Source organism: Nerophis ophidion, linkage group LG10, assembly GCF_033978795.1.
Source record: "Nerophis ophidion isolate RoL-2023_Sa linkage group LG10, RoL_Noph_v1.0, whole genome shotgun sequence".
NCBI classification, from domain to species: domain Eukaryota; kingdom Metazoa; phylum Chordata; class Actinopteri; order Syngnathiformes; family Syngnathidae; genus Nerophis; species Nerophis ophidion.
The window spans coordinates 53,202,987-53,222,364 of NC_084620.1; the positions used below are offsets into that span (position 1 = coordinate 53,202,987).

Genomic DNA, 19,378 nt, shown 5'->3' on the forward strand with positions numbered 1-19,378 from the left:
CAATATTTTCAGGCCATATCGCAATATACGATATATATAACGATATTTTGCTTTGGCCTTGAATGAACACTTGATGCATATAATCACAGCAGTATGATGATTATATGTATATACATTAAAACATTCTTCTTCATACTGCATTCATATATGCTACTTTTAAAGGGGAACATTATCACAATTTCAAAAGGGTTAAAAACAATAAAAATCAGTTCCCAGTGGCTTGTTGTATTTTTGAATTTTTTTTCAAAATTTTACCATTCTCGGAATATCCCTAAATAAAGCTTTAAAGTGCCTTATTTTCGCTCTCTGCGAAGACACTATCCATTTCCCTGTGACGTCACACAGTGCTGCCAATGTAAACAAACAATGGGAATACCACAACAAGATATAGTGTCATTGGCTCGGATTCAAACTCGGATTTCAGCGACTTAAGCGATTCAACAGATTATGCATGTATTTAAACAGATGGTTGGAGTATGAAAATATTGAAGAAGAAACTGAAGCTATTGAGCGAATAGCTATTGACGCTATTTATAGCCATAGAATGGCCGAATAGCTGCGTTAGCATCGCCGGTAAAATGTGCGGACCAAACGATCAGGACTTTCGCATCTTTTGACACTGGAGCAACTTAAATCCGTCGATTGGTAAGTGTTTTTTTCGCATTAAATGTGGGTGGGAGGAAACGTAATATAGTTGCAAAGGCATCTACAGGTTATCCATACATCTCTGTGCCATGTCTGCTTTAGCACCGCCGGTAAATAGCATGTTAGCATCGATTAGCGTAGCATGTTGGCATCGATTAGCTGGCAGTCAACATCAACAAAATTCACCTTTGTGATTTCGTTGACTATCGTTGCAAATGCATTTGCAGGTTATCCATACATGTCTGTGCCATGTCTGCCTTAGCATCGCCGGTAAAATGTGGAGACACTCTGGCAGCATTCAATGGGGGTCTGGCGGCAGACACTTTGGCATCTTCGGGCCGGTGGTGCAACTTGAGTCCCTCCCTGTTAGTGTTGTTACACCCTCCGACAACACACCGTCGAGGCATGATGTCTCCAAGGTTCCAAAAAATAGTCGAAAAAACGGAAAATAACAGAGCTGAGACCCGGTGTTTGTAATGTGTTGAAAATGAAAAGGGCGGGTGTGTTACCTCGGCGACGTCACATTCTGACGTCATCGCTTCCAGCGCGATAAACAGAAAGGCGTTTAATTTGGCAAAATTCACCCATTTAGAGTTCGGAAATCGGTTAAAAAAATAGATGGTCTTTTTTCTGCACCATCAAGGTATATATTGACGCTTACATAGGTCTGGTGATAATGTTCCCCTTTAAACTTTCATGCAGAGAGGGAAATCACAACTAAGTCAATTGACCAAAAGTGTATTTATTAAAGTTATTAAGCAATGGCAAAAACATTCAAGTCATTTCCAAAACATAAAGTGCAAGATTGTCAGAGATATTTTAAGTGTCAAATAAAAATGAGCTGCATAATAGGAAATCAAATGCTATTCGTCCTTCACTATGTGGTAGGTTACTACGGTTATGAAATTCTCTTCATTCTCTAGCTAATATGTAGCATTACTGCTACATATTAGCAGTATTGCTACTTTTTATAGCAACACTTTTGCCCCACACTTGACAAATTACGGTTGTCTGTTCGACATAATCCCACCTGAAGCCGAACCCCCGCCAGACGATGGACCCCCTGCTGTTTTTATTTGGAATTAAGTCTTCCTTCATTTTATACCAGATCTGCACCTTCTTTCTCTCGTATTAACACTCGTACGGCTACTTTAGCAGCTAACATAGCCCAGTCTGCTACCTCTCTGCTGGGCAAGGGCGTGTACGTATGTGACGTATGATGTGACGTGTGTAAGTTTGTGCGCCTGCTTGTCTGTGAGAAGGATAGACAGGAAAGAGTGAGAAGAGCCTGAAGTGTAATGCCCGCAGCTAAAAGCAACTGCGTGAGAATGTATACTCGAATATTACGATATAGTCATTTTCTATATCGCACAGAGACAAACCCGCGATATATCGCCCAGCCCTAATTCCAGATAAAAAGAACTGGTAGAATGACTGCGTGTCACCCTGACCTATGATGTTGAAGCTGTGGCTTTAAGTAAGGCTGGCCGACGTACCGCTTTTATAGTTAATACAGGTATATTTTGAGAGATATTAAACATATTTTGACGTTACATCGGCCTGACAGGCACAGAGGAGCTGCTGGCGTGTTCAAACCTGCTCTTAAAATGACGGAGTGAATCAATGGTTTGGATGACTGCACTAATGTCACCTGTTAGCAAGAAGTCACGATAGCTTGTCAAATATTGAACTACACCTGTGGACTGTAGTGTAGTGACTGAAGTGTAGACTTGTTAAAGAATAAACAACACAAATAATGTGGATGCTCTCAACACTGGTGATCTAGTCATAAAGCCGTGAGGCACTTTGAACTTTGTTTTTAATATTCCAATAAATATCAGATGGCGGCATTCAAAGTACAAATAGGGCAGTATCAGTATTGCCCAGCCCTAGTTTGAAATAATATGCACTGAGTCGCCTAACCAGTAGGACATGTTTGCATGGTGTTCCCCAGATTGCCAACATACCTGTGGCGGGGCGTGGTCAACAGGACATAATCATATAATTTGCATAATTCTATCAAGTTTGGAAGCAGAAGTCTTCACAAGCTGCTCTGCTTTCTGCCTCTGTCTCTGCCTCATTGTCCCGCCCACACAGCCATCTGATTGGTTACATACAAAGCCAATCAGCAGTGCGTATACAGACTTCAGAGCGATGTAGTCAATGCTTTAGCGTTGAGCAGATATTCGTCTAGCAGGGGAGGAGCGGTCTCTACCCAAATTATACTAAACACTTCCCAGTCACAACTATTACAAACATCACTATGAGCCCGTTGACCTTCTAGAACAGGGGTCTGGAACCTTTTTGGCGGAGAGAGCCATGAAAGCCAAATATTTAAAAATGTATTTCCGTGAGAGCCGTAAAATATTTTGTAAACACAGAATCCAACTAAATAAGTGCATTTTTAAGTAGGACCGACATTTGTCAGAGTATAATAAGTCTCTTATTCTTTATAATACCATTGTTATTCTGAAGCTAACCAATAATAAATAAAAAACGTCTTTCCTTTAATGCAACTTCTTGAAAAGGATGGAAGGATTAAAATGCATGAGAATGTTTTATATTTTGAAGGTTAATTTTAACACTGTGATTACCAGCAGTAATATTCATTACCTATCGTGCTAAGATTTATCTGAGAGCCAGATGCAGTCATCAAAAGAGCCACATCTGGCTCTAGAGCCATAGGTTCCCTACCCCTGTTCTTGAAACTTAAACTGCAGCTCAGCTCGCTCACAGTATAGACTTGAGATGAAGACTAATTAGCTTTTAGCTTAACGTTAGCTCATGTGTGTGTGTGTGTGTGTGTGTGTGTGAGTGCGTGTGCGTGTTTTAGGGTCAGCAAAGCCCTGTCTGTCTGTTATTTCATTGAACTCCATTGTGTTTAGGGATGAATAGTCTCTCCTATTGCAATTGTACTATTTTTCAGCTATAGTTACATGAATCATTAGTAATGTAGCAGCCTAGTTTTGAATAGCAGGGTCCCTGCTATCACATAATGATAAAAATACAACATTTACATAATGAAAATCAACTACAGGCTTCCCAAATGCTGTAATAAATTAAGCATGATAAGTTGACATTAAACAGTTTCAACGGAAACTGTTTAATGTTAAACTTTTTATATGTAGAAGAAAGGTTTTTTTCATTTTATTTAATCAAAGCAACAACTTGAGGCAGTTTGATGTGGATTAACATGGGCAGAATTATTATAGTGTTCCCAATGTTAAAAGGATAAAGCCATTGTTTACAAATAACCAGAAAATTTATATTTTGTACCGAAAATGAACCGAACCGTGACCTCTAAAACGAGGTACGTACCGAACCGAAATTTTTGTGTACCATTACACCCCTACAATGTACACATTATGCATGTTAATTACTATTAAAATGAACTTTTTCCTACTTATCTTTGCTCTGTTTTCCAACTGTTGCTGCCTAATGTACAGTGTACTTAGTTGAGATTTTTTCTAGTTTCTAGAGACTTGTAATTCTTTTATTGACTTTGTCTTTATCAAAAATTACTAGTAACAAATGTAAAATATTTTTCAAGTGTTATTGTACTGGTGCTTAGAGACTTTACTTGAGTCGCTCCATGTCTGCGATGTACAGCAAGAGCTTGCTTTGCCTTTTTCTCCTCAGCAACCGCCTCAGTCCTCTAAATATTTGCACATATCGTAGGTGGGCGTCCACTGTTCCATCTGGGATGTATTGAAGTACGTGCACAACGCAGACATGCTCCACACAATCCCAGTATAGGCGTAACATGATCAAACATTGTTGTTCTTCTCAAAAGTCTAGCTGCCGCATTTTGTACCAACTGTAATCTTTTAATGCTAGACATAGGGAGACCCCAAAATAATACGTTACGGTACTTGAGACTAGACGTATTTTGACGATACTACACAGATGAAAGAAGGCTGCTTTAGTAACATAACATCCTCGATGTTTTCCCCCAGAAAATTTGGAAATTTTTTTAGTTAAGGTGGTGTCTCTCCGGGGGGCAGGTGGCGTCGCCCGGCACAGTGTAACTCGGCCTGTCGCTGCCACCACATTGTTTATTAAAAAATAACCAAATAACAATATCTTAAAATAAATACAAGTATTATAAATACATTTTTGGAGCGTATAAGACGCTCTTGCTGTACAGGGATCCTGAGTTTCAGACTATTTCTCAAACACTGCTTTGTATCTAATAGGGCAGGGGTGTCAAATACAGAGTGGGCCAAAATTTAAAAATTGAACAAAGCCGCGAGCCAAAATTGAACAAATTAACCTTTTAATGGGACCTAAACAAGTTTTACAATGAATATTGAACAAGCAAGGGGGGGGGGGGGGGGGGTGTATAGTGTAACGTCCCGGAAGAGTTAGTGCTGCAAGGGATTATGGGTATTTGTCCTGTTGTGTTTATGTTGCGAATGTTCTCCCGAATGTGTTTGTCATTCTTATTTGGTTTGGGTTCACAGTGTGGCGCGTATTTGTAACAGTGTTAAAGTTGTTTACACGGCCACCTTCAGTATGGGTGTTGACCAGGTATGCTTGCATTAATTTCTGTCCGTAAAAGCCGCACATATTATGTGACTGGGCTGGGTACGCTGTTTGTAGGGAGGAAAAGAGGACATGACGACAGGTTGTAGAGTACGGTAAAGGCAGAGTCCTCAATATTGTTGTCCGGGTTGAAATCGGGAGAAATTCGGGAGAATGGTTGCCCCCGGGGTATTTTCGAGAGGGGCACTGAAATTCGGGAGTCTTCTGGGAAAATCGGGAGGGTTGGCAAGTAAGAGTATTAGCGGTGAATGCGGTGTTACAGCGGCACCACTGCTGTATAATACCGGCGGGCCAGCTCTAATGTTAATTTGATATTGCCTCAAGGGCCAAATTAAATTACACGGCGGGCCAAATTTGGCCCGCGGGCCAGAGTTTGACACCCATGTAATAGGGCATTAGGGATAATGTGGTGTAAGCGGGGCATTATTTCCTCTTTTCAAACGCTTCCTTGACACACCCATCTCCTTTCAACCCTGCACACACCAACAGTAGCAATAATAATAGCAATCATAGTTCTTTGTTTTTAATCCAAAATTGGATTGAAACAAATTATAAACGTGTTAAAAAAATATACCTTTTTTTTTTTATATCATTTTAAATCTATTCATCCATCTTCCATCCATCTTCTTCCGCTTATCTGAGGTCGGGTCGCGGGGGAAACAACCTAAGCAGGGAAGCCCAGACTTCCCTCTCCCCAGCCACTTCGTCTAGCTCTTCCCGGGGGATCCCGAGGCGTTCCCAGGCCAACCGGGAGACACAGTCTTCCCAACGTGTCCTGGGTCTTCCCCGTGGCCTCCTACCGGTTGGACGTGCCCTAAACACCTCCCTAGGGAGGCGTTCGGGTGGCATCCTGACCAAATGCCCGAACCACCTCATCTGGCTCCTCTCGATGTGAAGGAGCAGCGGCTTTACTTTGAGTTCTTCCCGGATGGCAGAGCTTCTCACCCTATCTCTAAGGGAGAGCCCCGCCACACGGCGGAGGAAACTCATTTCGGCCGCTTGTACCCGTGATCTTATCCTTTCGGTCATGACCCAAAGCTCATGACCATAGGTGAGGATGGGAACGTAGATCGACCGGTAAATTGAGAGCTTTGCCTTCCGGCTCAGCTCCTTCTTCACCACAACGGATCGGTACAACGTCCGCATTACTGAAGACGCCGCACCGATCCGCCTGTCGATCTCACGATCCACTCTTCCCTCACTCGTGAACAAGACTCCTAGGTATTTGAACTCCTCCACTTGGGGCAGGGTCTCTTCCCCAACCCGGAGATGGCATTCCACCCTTTTCCGGGCGAGAACCATGGACTCGGACTTGGAGGTGCTGATTCTCATTCCGGTCGCTTCACACTCGGCTGCGAACCGATCCAGCGAGAGCTGAAGATCCCGGTCAGATGGAGCCATCAGGACCACATCATCTGCAAAAAGCAGAGACCTAATCCCGCGGTCACCAAACCGGAACCCCTCAACGCCTTGACTGCGCCTAGAAATTCTGTCCATAAAAGTTATGAACAGAATTGGTGACAAAGGACAGCCTTGGCGGAGTGAGGGTTGGACTCAATCTATTCATGAATATTTTAAATTGATTTAAGACCTCAATAAATAAAAATCACAATTTGGATGTGCATGAATTTCTTTGGAGCATCCCCTGATTGTTAGCAGTTCCATATTTGTTTAGCTGCTCCAAAAAAAAGTATTCAGCTGTCCAAAAAGTCTGTGGTAAAGTTGCTAAATTACTGCCCTGGATAACCTCACATGTGTTTGTATAGTACTAATGTGTACTTTAATCATACCCTGCCGTGCTCCTCTTCAACAGGAATGTATCTTATGTGGAATCATGTCCGTGAAGGGCAAAAAGGTTCTACACATGGACCGCAACTCCTATTACGGCGGTGAGAGCGCCTCCATCACACCTTTGGAAGATGTAAGTTGCTTGCATTGAATTAGAGGATTAGGAGAGCAGTACAAATTAAACATATTCCTTCTCCTAACAGCTCTTCAAACGCTTTAACCTACCCGGCAAACCCCCCGAGTCCATGGGAAAAAGTCGGGACTGGAATGTGGACCTCGTTCCAAAATTCCTATTGGCCAATGGTATACCTTCCTCCACTGCATTGACAATCACAGAAGTTTCATTTGCCTTGTGGTAATAATGACATGTTATGGTCCTGACGCAAACTGCATTTACATCAGAGCATTTGCCAAGCTCTTTGTTTTCAGATATTGCATTTGGACAATGTGGAGTGTGGACCATTGTCCTTTAGCTTGTATTCTGTCACGTGACTTTTCAACGCAAGCTAAAGAAACCAAACGACATGACTGACCTGCAGCAAGGCGCCTAAATATTTCCATTAAAAACAGATACGAGCAAAAAAAAAAGTCAAAGATCTCTAAACTTAATATCAAAAAAAGATTTGTGGAGTGCTATAAAGGATTATCTGTCGGTCGCGTTCCCAGACTTATCAAACAATGGTGTGCTCCAGGCATCATTCTACCTGACAAAACAGATGCAAAGTTGGAAACGCTTGCAGGTGTAGAATAGGGCTGGGCGATAAAACAATAACGATATATATCGCGATAGACATGTGATCAATATCAATAGAAAATGGGGTCGATAGAACGTTCGATAATTTCACTGAGTTCTGTTGGAAAAAAATAGTAAGAAACGCAGAGCCGGCCGGAACCGCACCGCATTCTGGGGGGTGTAGGCAAAGGAAGGGCTTTAGCCTCTCGACCTATCACGGCCGAGCCTGAACCGCAAGGCATTCTGGGAAATGCTAACAGGGGTTAGGGGTGAAAAGCAACGATCAATTGATACTTTTATAAGTAGATTGCACAGTTCAGTACATATTCCGTACAATTGACCACTAAACGGGGAACGGCGTGGCGCAGTGGGGAGAGTGGCCGTGCGCAACCCGAGCGTCCCTGGTTCAATTCCCACCTAGTACCAACCTCATCACGTCCGTTGTGTCCTGAGCAAGACACTTCACCCTTGCTCCTGATGGGTGCTGGTTGGCGCCTTGCATGGCAGCTCCTTCCATCAGTGTGTGAATGTGTGTGTGAATGGGTAAATGTGGAAGTAGTGTCAAAGCGCTTTGAGTACCTTATTTTCCGCGCTATAAGCCGCACTTAAAAACCAAAAGCGCTATACAAGTACAACCCATTTATCATTTATTTAAATGGTAACACCCGAATAAGTTTTTCAACTTGTTTAAGTCGGGGTCCACGTAAATCAACGAAACGGGAATATGAGTGCGGCAGCACAAGAGGAAATTATAAATAAAAAAGGAAACGTCACGTCACCAGTTTGGCAGTATTTTGGATTGTTTAAGTCCGATACGAATCACAGTAATACTGTCTGCAAACTTTGCAAGGTCGTAGTCCCGACCAAGTCTTGGAACACGACAAAGTTATTTTACCACCTGAGCCGCTCTCACCCGCTGGAGTACAGCAGCAAACAGCCACAACATCAGCCGGTGCAAATGGAACAGCACCGAAGCGGCAACAACAGACCACCATCGAGAGGCACTCGGCAGCAGTGCCATACGACAAAAATTCAAAACATTATAAAGAAATAAGGGATACAGTGGGGTATCAATTAGCGAAGGACATGCTACCGCTCAGCATAGTTGAGAAGTCTGGGTAAGCATTTATTTAATGTCAATATTTGCACATCGACCAGTATTTTCATTTATTTGACTGTTTCTCCTAATGCTGACCTTGTTCTAAAGGTTATATTTAAAACAAAAGTATTTAAATTCAGCCTTTTTTCTCCTGGTCTTTATTTAGAATAGTTTTTTGTTGTTTTTTTTATCGATAATTATCGATATCGACTGATACGAAACACTTGTATCGTGATAATTTTTTTAGTCATATCGCCCAGCCCTAGTGTAGAACTTCTTTGTGTGTGGCTGGGTCAGGGAAATTGCTATCAGGGCTCTCCTGGATAAATATGCATTGTTTTTGCTGGGGTAAGGTTGCATTTCATGATTTAACTTTGCGTCTTGAGAGGACACGTCCTTGGAAGCACACTGCAAGTAGCACTCCAGTGTTTGGCCACTATGCTGACCACTTTTAAGAGACACCACTAAAGACCTGGCTTCTCTGGAACCGCACTTCTCACTATTAGTCCTATAAGTCAATTTATGTGGCGATAAATAGACAGGAAGTTGCCATGTGCATACTTGAAATGCATTCATGTGTGTCATCGCTCTCAGCGGCTGTGCACTATGCATGTTTGTGCCATAGTGGAATAAAAATGTGAATTTTCTTGTCCTTCTTGAAGTGCTACAAATTTTCCAAATGGGATCCCAGGGGCCCCATCAAGTTATAAAAATGGCGTTCAGCGACAGGAGGAGTTTGTGTCTTTCATGTTCACATCACCGCTTTTGTGGTTGCTAGGGGAACAACTGCTGCCCACTGCTTATTTACCATCAATTGGCCGTCTTTTCTCAGGCCAACTGGTCCGAATGCTGCTGATCACCCAGGTGACCCGTTATCTGGATTTCAAAGTCATTGAGGGCAGCTATGTGTACAAGGCAGGCAAAATCTACAAAGTCCCCTCCACAGAGACGGAGGCTCTGGCGTCCAGTAAGTACCTGGAGAAAGGAGAAAGCAAATAGCAGCACGGTTTATTTGCTTGTGTCTAAACTCTCCTTCACTTTCTTGAGGTCTGATGGGGCTGTTCGAGAAACGACGCTTCAAAAACTTCCTCGTCTTCGTTGCCAACTTTGACGAAAACGACCCCAAGACCATGGAGGGTTTTGATAGCCAGACGAAGATGAGGGAAGTCTTTAAAAAGTTTAACCTGAGCAACGATGTCGTGGACTTCATTGGCCACTCCCTGGCTCTCTACCGCACAGATGAGTCAGTAGTCCTTGTTTGAATGAGTCCTCCTTGGTGCTGGTAATGTACAAGTCTCTCTCTCTGCTCAGTTACTTGGACATGTCCTGCATCCAAACAATACAGAGGATTAAGCTTTACAGCGAGTCGCTGGCCAGATATGGCAAGAGCCCATACCTCTACCCGCTGTATGGCTTGGGAGAACTTCCACAAGGGTTTGCCAGGTAGGTTTCTACAACCTCAATCATCGACTAGGGGTGCACAGAAACGTCGGTATCACGATTCGTATTCATCCGGATTCTAAATGAAAAGAACACAATTCTCCTTTTCAAAAATGGACAAAAAAGACAACAACAAAAGAAGTTTACTGTAGAGCATGCTGCTTCTATACAATATACAAAATAAGACATTGTCCTTAGTTTTCTGAAACTGTGGCCCCCAAACATTTTGGTTGATTATCCTTGGTGACAAGTAATAGACCACAGTATTATAATGAACTTAAATGTGATGTTTGATGGAAAAATTTCTTTATGTCCACATTACGATATCAATATATATCACAACAGACACATGATCGATATCAATAAAAGTGTTTGATAAAACATTTGATTTATTTATATATATATATATATATATATATATATATGTGTGTGTGTGTGTATATATATATATGTGTATATGTGTATATATATATATATATATATATATAATGTGTGTATGCATACATGCATTCAATACGCCCTATTTCCAGCAATACATGCAAATTCTAAATTTAAGGAATATACTCTTATTCAATCAATCAATCAATGTTTATTTATATAGCCCTAAATCACAAATGTCTCAAAGGACTGTACAAACCATTACGACTACGACATCCTCGGAAGAACCCACAAAACGGCAAGGAAAACTCACACCCAGCGGGCAGGGAGAATTCACATCCAGTGGGACGCCAGTGACAATGCTGACTATGAGAAACCTTGGAGAGGACCTCAGAAGTGGGCAACCATTCTAGGGGTGGGGGGGTTATTGGGTTACTTTAGTTGTAAAAAAAACATTTTCAGTTCCATAATCTGTAGAAATATTGTCAAAGAATGGAATCGTGACACAAAATCTGAATCAGAGGCCAAATCTGCTGATGAAACATACCTATTAGGGGTGTCGGAAAAAATCGATTCGAATGTGAATCGCGATTCTCACGTTGTGCGATTCAGAATCGATTGTCTTTTTTTTTTTTTTTAAATCGATTTTTTTTATATATTTTTTTTTTTATCAATCCAACAAACCAATACAAAGCAATACCATAACAATGCAATCCAATTCCAAAACCAAACCTGACCCAGCAATACTCGGAACTGCAATAAACAGAGCAATTGAGAGGAGACACAAACACCTCACAGAACATATCAATAGTAGTGAAACAAAAATGAATATTATCAACAACATTATGAATATTAGTTATAATTTCAGCACAGCAGTGATTAAAAATCCCTCATTGACATTATCATTAGACATTTATAAAAATTAAAAAAAAAGAACAATAGTGTCACAGTGGCTTACACTTGCATCGCATCACATAAGCTTGACAACACACTGTGTCCAATGTTTTCACAAAGATATAATAAGTCATATTTTTGGTTTGTTTAATAGTTAAAACATATTTACATTATTGCAATCAATTGATAAAACATTGTCCTTTACAATTATAAAAGCTTTTTGAAAAAAAATACTACTCTGCTAGCATGTCAGCAGACTGGGGTAGATCCTGCTGAAATCCTATGCATTGAATGAATACAGAATCGTTTTGATTCGGAAAAATATTGTTTTTGAATCGAGAATCAGGTTGAATCAATAAAATCGATATATAATCGAATCCCGACCCCAAGAATCGATATTGAATCGAATCGTGGGACACCCAAAGATTCACAGCCCTAATACCTATATACTGTAGCACACATTTTAGTGTGGTAGTATTTGAGTTATGCGGAAAATCTAATAAACTATTACATTCCATGATCTGATCTATCCCATCCAAGCCCGACTGTAACGTACATTGGTGTATGACCAGTTTTTTTGGTATTCCAGGCTGAGCGCCATCTACGGTGGGACATACATGTTAAACAAGCCCATAGAGGAGATAGTGATGGAGAATGGCAAGGTGGTGGGAGTCAAGTCCCAAGGGGAGGTAAGTCGTGGAGCACCCTTTCATTGCATGGACTTGCCCAATAAAACCACAAATTAATATTAAACACTACTAGTTTGGTGTGGAATTGACGTAATGTGACTAAAATGCTGTCATCGTGATGAGAAGGAACGTTTTTCCTTTAAAGGGGAACATTGTCACAATTTCAAAATGGTTAAAAACAATAAAAATCAGTTCCCAGTGGCTTGTTTTATTTTTCAACGTTTTTTTCAAAATTTTACACCTCCCGGAATATCCCTAAAAAAAGCTTTAAAGTGCCTGACTTTCGCTATCCGTAAATCCACCGTCCATTTCCCTGTGACGTCATACAGGGCTGCCAATACAAACAACATGGCGGTTACCACAGCAAGATATAGCGACATTAGCTCGGATTCAGACTCGGATTTCAGCGGCTTAAGCGATTCAACAGATTACGCATGTATTGAAACAGATGGTCAGAGTATGGAGGCAGATACCGAAAACGAAATTGAAGAAGAAATTGAAGCTATTGAGCGAATAGATGTTGACGCTATTCGGACATAGCATGGGTGTACCTAATGAAGTGGCCCATAGCATGGCTGCCTTGTTAGCATCGCCGGTAAAATGTGCGGACCAAACGATCAGGACTTTCGCATCTTGTGACACTGGAGCAACTTAAATCCGTCGATTGGTAAGTGTTTATTTCGCATTAAATGTGGGTATCTAGTTTCAAATGTACATACAGCTAGCGTAAATAGCATGTTAGCATCGATTAGCGTAGCATGTTAACATCGATTAGCTGGCAGTCATGCCGTGACCAAATATGTCTGATTAGCACATAAGTCAACAACATCAACAAAACTCACCTTTGTGATTTAGTTTACTTAATTGTTGCAAATGCATCTGCAGGTTATCCATACATCTCTGTGTCATGTCTGTCTTAGCATCGCCGGTAAAATGTGGAGACACTCTGGCACATTCAATGGGGGTCTGGCGGTAGATTTCTTGCCAGTGGTGCAACTTGAATCTCTCCCTGTTAGTGTTGTCACACCCTCCGACAACACACCGATGAAGCATGATGTCTCCAAGGTTCCAAAAAATAGTCGAAAATAACAGAGCTGAGACCCGGTGTTTGTAATGTGAAAATGAAAATGGCGGGTGTGTTACCTCGGTGACGTCACGTTCTGACGTCATCGCTAAACAACCGATAAACAGAAAGGCGTTTAATTTGCCAAAATTCACCCATTTAGAGTTCGGAAATCGGTTAAAAAAAATACATGGTCTTTTTTCTGCAACATCAAGGTATATATTGACGCTTGCATAGGTTTGGTGATAATGTTCCCCTTTAAAATCTTGTTTACCTCCTCAAACACTAAATCGCTCCCTTCAAATCCCCACTTTTCATTCACCTCCATGGAGCACCTGCTGCACCTTTTCAGGCGAGCTCCCTGCCTTGTCGAGGACTCCCACCTTCATAATAATATGTCATGTTTAAATGTTTGGCTCATTTCAAAGCATTTGGGGGTGTATTAGTTTCACTGACATGTAAATGGAGTGGTGTTGGCCAATAGTGTGCTCCCATGATCTGCATTGTTAGCTGACTTTTGCCAGTGTTTACTTACAAAGTAGAAAGCATAAAAAAAGAAAAACATGTTCTTGTCTTACATGGGGATCGTACATGATAAACAAAATAAATGTTGAAAAAAAATTCAGTTCCCCTTTAGGTTACCTGCAAAGGAGGTTTATAATAAAAAGTAGATTGGCTCTCAAAAAACAGGTCAATTTCACACTAAACACTTGTTGTACCTGTAATATTTTCTTTCAAATTTACAATATATGAATACATAAGTTGTATTCAGTCACGTGACTTTTGAACAGAAGGTAAAGAAAGTGGTCAAAGAAAATGGCAAACTATGAGAGTACACAAAGGGCCTGGATGTTATCATTACAAGCAGATAAGAGCAACACATCCAACTATGCAATCAAAACAAGATTTGTGGTGTGATTTAAGTAGGGCTGGGCGATATGGCATTTTTTTAATATCTCGATATTTTTAGGCCATATCGGGATATACAATATATATTACGATATTTTGCCTTGGCCTTGAATGAACACTTGATGCATATAATCACAGCAGTATGATGATTCAGTGTCTACATTAAAACATTCTTCTTCATACTGCATTCATATATGCTACTTTTACACTTTCATGCAGAGAGGGAAACCACAACTAAGTCAATTGACCAAAAGTGTATTTATTAAAGTTATTAAGCAGTGGCACAAACATTCATGTCATTTCCAAAACAGAAAGTGCAAGATTGTCAGAGACATTTTAAGTGTCAAATAAAAATGAGCTGCATAATAGGACATCAAATAGTATTCGTCCTTCACTATTTGGTGGCGGTTATGAAATTCTCTTCATTCTCCAGCGAGTGACTTTTCAAATGATGCTACATATTAGCAGTAATGCTACTTTTTATAGCAACGCTTTTGCCCCACACTTGACAAATTACGGTTGTCTGTTCGACATAATCCCACTTGAAGCCGAACCACCGCCAGACGATGGACCCCCTGCTGTTTTTATTTGGAATTAAGTCTTCCTTCATTTGTTACCAGGTTCGCACCTTCTTTCTCTCGTATTAACACTCGTACGGCTACGTTAGCCTCACAGCTAACGTTACCCAGTCTGCTACCTCTATGCTGGGCAAGGGCGTATACGTATGTGACGTGTGTAAGTTGGTGCGCCTGCTTGTCTGTGAGAAGGAGAGACAGGAAAGAGTAGAACGAGCCTTTAGTGCAGGGGTCGGGAACTAACTATTTTGGCTGAGAGAGCCAAGAAGCCAAATATTTTAAAATGTATTTCCGTAAGAGCCATGTAATATTTTTTTTAACACTAAACACAACTAAACTCGTGCATTTTTAAGTAAGACCAACATTTGTAGAGTATAATAAGTCTCTTATTCTTTTTAATAACATTTTTATTCTGAAGTTAACTGTGGAGGAGGCGTGGCCTGTAGGCCTGCAGCGAAGCAGGTTGTTGCCAGGACCGGCCTCGAAATCAGCGACAGGTGCATAGATGGCCCACCTGGGCCTTGTTATCTAATCATCTGTCACAATGTTATAAGCAGCAGCCAGGAGGAGAGACGGGATTGGGGCTGGAGCCAGAGCGTGAGCGAGAACGAAAGAGAAAAATACAATTGTTTGAAAGCAACTGAGAGACTTATTGAATAATAAAACAATATTGTAACCCTGAAACAGGCTCTCATGTTGGTGCTTGGTGGTCTTAAGAACCCCCAGGAGGGCAAAACCCACACTAACCAATAATAAATAAATTACTTCTTACCATTAATGCAATTTCTTGAACATAAAAATGCATGAGAATGTTTTATATTTTGATAGTTATTTTTAACACTGTGATTACAAGTGGAATTATTCAGTACTTATCGTGTTAAGCAATGTCAGCTCAGATTTATCCGAGAGCCGAATGCAGTCATCAAAAGAGCCACATCTGGCTCGCGAGCCATAGGTTCCCTACCCCTGCTTTAGTGTAATGCCCGCAGCTAAAAGCAACTGCGTGAGAACGTATACTCGAATATTACGATATAGTCATTTTCTATATCGCACAGAGACAAACCCGCGATATATTGCGTGTATCGATATATCGCCCAGCCCCTAAAATCAAGTATTACACCTTCCCAGACTTTTCAAACAATGGTGTAATAACCGGACATCATTCCACACCACCATACAGATGAAAAGTTGCACAAGCATGGAGGTGTAGAAGTGGGTCAGGGATGTCTAAGTGAGCCACAACCAGGAGGCAGAAGAGCCACATGAGCTTGTTCAGAAGAAGTGGATGTCCTTCTTTTCTGTGCCTATTGAATAGTAGCCAGTGCTTGCAAGAGGCAGCTAATAATACTTGTTGTTGAAGTAGCAAGTGGTGAAAGAGAGCTACAGTCTTGTGATGAACATGCTTGTCTTTGAAATAACCCTCACTCACTTGTGTTTAGATGGCCAGATGTAAGCAACTGATCTGTGACCCCAGCTACTTCATGGATCGCGTCATCAATGCTGGCAAGGTGATCCGGGCCATTTGCATCCTGAGTCACCCCATCCGCAACACCAGTGATGTCAACTCTTGCCAGATCATCATCCCCCAGAACCAGGTCAACAGGAAGCACGGTGGGTGCTTGATGTGGGCATGTGCTCCAGTGATGGACGCTTGTATTGATGCACATGCGCCTCCTTCTTTGCAGACATCTACGTGTGTATGATCTCCTTCGCTCACAACGTGGCAGCTGAGGGCAAATACATCGCCATCGCCAGCACCACAGTGGAGACCAACGACCCCGAGAAAGAGATCAAGCCAGCCCTGGACCTTCTGGAACCCATCGATCAGAAGTTTGTCAGCGTCAGCGACCAGTTTGTCCCTTCGGACACGGGCGAGGAAAGCCAGGTACAGTCATAAAAGCATGATGCACAATGCTCTCTGTCATGTCCTGGATCATAAAGACGTTGTAGTAAACCTAGGCCTACGCTGTAGGGCTGGGCCATTATATGATCGTGATCCCTGATTGGAATTTGGACTTCAATCTGTGTGTGTGTGTGTGTGTGTGTGTGTGTGTGTGTGTGTGTGTGTGTGTGTGTGTGTGCGTGTGCGTGTGCGTGTGCGTGTGCGTGTGCGTGTGCGCGTGTAAAAATATATCTTTTGTGTATGTATATATATATATCATATGTGTATATATTTGTATGTATGTATTTATATCTATGTGTATATATATTTATTTGTATATGTGTATATATATTTATTTGTATATGTATATACATATTTATATGTATGTATATACATATTCACATATTTGTGTATATATTTACATACTAAGGGTGTAACGGTACATGTATTTGTATTGAACTGTTTCGGTACGGGGGTTTCGGTCCAGTTCAGTGGTGTACCAAACGAGTTTCCACACGAACATATGAAGTAGCCGCCTAGTCCTAAAGTCTTAACAAGCTGCTCCGCTCCGTTCTCCCCGTGTCTCCTACACAGCACCCTGCATTGTCCCACCCACACAACCATCTGATTGGTTGCACGCAAAGCGGTAACAGCCAATCAGCAGTGCGTATTCAGAGCGCCTATGTGTGTGTGTTACGACAGCAAAGCCCTGTCCGTCTGTTATTTCACTTTACCTTTTTCTGTGTTGATTGAGCTGTTGAAGCAGCAAAAAAGGACATGATGAGTTTCTGTCATGGTGTTCAGGGATGAATAGTCTCTCCTATTGCTATTGTACTATTTTTTCAGCTATAGTTACATTAATCATTAGTTTTGAATGGCAGGGTCCCTGCTATCACCTGTTGATACAAATATAACATTTACATAATAAAAATCAACTACAGGCTTCCCAAATGCTGTAATAAATTAAGCATGATGAGTTGACTTGAAACTGTTTAATGTTGCACTTTTTATATGTAGAAGAAAGAAAAGTTTTGTCATTTTATTTAATCTGAGCAACCACTTCAGGCAGTTTAATGCTGATTAACGTGGACAGAAATAATATAGTGTTCCCAATGTTAAAAGGATCAAGCCATTGTTTACAAATTTGGTAGATAAATAACCCAAAAATTTATATTTTGATGTATTCTTACTGTACCGAAAAGGAACCGAACCGTGACCTCTAAACCAAGGTACGTACCGAACCGACATTTTTGTGTACCGTTACACCCCCAGTATATACGTGTGTGTGTGTGTGTGTGTGTGTGTGTGTGTGTGTGTGTGTGTGTGTGTGTGTGTGTGTGTGTGTGTGTGTGTGTGTGTGTGTGTGTGTGTGTGTGTGTGTGTGTGTGTGTGTGTGTGTGTGTGTGTGTGTGTGTGTGTGTGTGTGTGTGTGTGTGTGTGTGTGTGTGTGTGTATATATATATATATGTGTGTGTATATATATATATATGTGTGTGTATATATATATATATATATATATATGTGTGTGTATATATATATATATATATATATGTGTGTGTATATATATATGTATATATATATCTATGTGTGTGTATATATATATGTATATATATATCTATGTGTGTGTATATATATATGTATATATATATGTATGTGTGTATATATATATATATATGTATATATATATGTATGTGTGTATATATATATATATATGTATATATATATATATATATGTATGTATATATATGTATGTATATATATGTATGTATATATATATATGTATGTATATGTGTGTATATAACATTGAATGATGTATATTGATGAGATGATTAAAGTTGGTGTTTAAAATAGAGAATGTTGAAGAGCATTTATGAAAGCTAGTTTTTGTCTTGGCGTAGGTCTTCATCTCCCGTTCCTATGACGCCACCACCCACTTTGAGACCACCTGTGACGACATCAAGGACATCTACCGCAGGATGACGGGCTCAGACTTTAACTTTGCCGAGATGGAGCGCGGGAAGAAGGACATCTACGGTGACGCCGCCGAGTAGACCCTCAAGGAGGAAATTGCCATCTTTAGCTTTGTCTAGAAAATCATTGGGTGGTCGCAGTGGTGATGTAGATGATGATGTACTTTTCTAATTGGCTACTAACAAACATCTCATGTCCAAAGATGTGTCTACATCATTCTTCTTTTCTACTACCTGGACCTCAATTCTATCACTTTGATGTTGACTTTAGAAGGACCAAAGCCCTCTGACGTCACCAAATATTTCTGTACCGCAGAGTAAAACTACTTTATCAACCATGCTCGTTCATGCCTGACTCCTCCCACAATGTCCCACCCAACATGGCTGTGACACCCATACACATCTTAGAAGCAGACGCAGCATTGGCTGCAGCTACGCCAGGAATTGGGCCGCCATCTTGAAGTGGTGATGAGGAGCAGCCTAAACTGACAGTTGACAGGTAGAAAACAAAGATGCTAAACTGAAAGTTGACAGGTAGAAAACAAAGATGCTAAAGCTACAGTTGACAGGTAGAAATCAAAGATGCTAAACTGACAGTTGATAGGTAGAAAACAAAGATGCTAAACTGACAGTTGACTGGTAGAAAACAAAGATGCTAAACCGACAGTTGACAGGTAGAAAATAAAGATGCTAAAGTTACAGTTGACAGGTAGAAAATAAAGATGCTAAAGTTACACTTGACAGGTAGAAAACAAAGATGCTAAACTG

The 19,378-nt window shown here is 40.9% G+C and overlaps 1 protein-coding gene across 1 annotated transcript in view; it reads left to right on the plus strand.

The window, feature by feature from the left end:
* The window catches only part of LOC133560993 (rab GDP dissociation inhibitor beta-like), a 33,965-nt gene extending 15,019 nt beyond the window's left edge, over positions 1-18,946 (plus strand). Inside the window, exons 2-10 of the mRNA XM_061914103.1 lie at positions 7,004-7,111; positions 7,182-7,281; positions 9,643-9,777; positions 9,858-10,053; positions 10,122-10,253; positions 12,112-12,211; positions 16,198-16,369; positions 16,444-16,643; positions 18,539-18,946. Of these exons, the coding sequence (XP_061770087.1) occupies positions 7,004-7,111; positions 7,182-7,281; positions 9,643-9,777; positions 9,858-10,053; positions 10,122-10,253; positions 12,112-12,211; positions 16,198-16,369; positions 16,444-16,643; positions 18,539-18,691 (1,296 nt within the window). The 3' untranslated portion in view covers positions 18,692-18,946. The remainder of the gene's footprint in view (positions 1-7,003; positions 7,112-7,181; positions 7,282-9,642; positions 9,778-9,857; positions 10,054-10,121; positions 10,254-12,111; positions 12,212-16,197; positions 16,370-16,443; positions 16,644-18,538) is intronic.
* Positions 18,947-19,378: the final 432 nt, after the last annotated feature.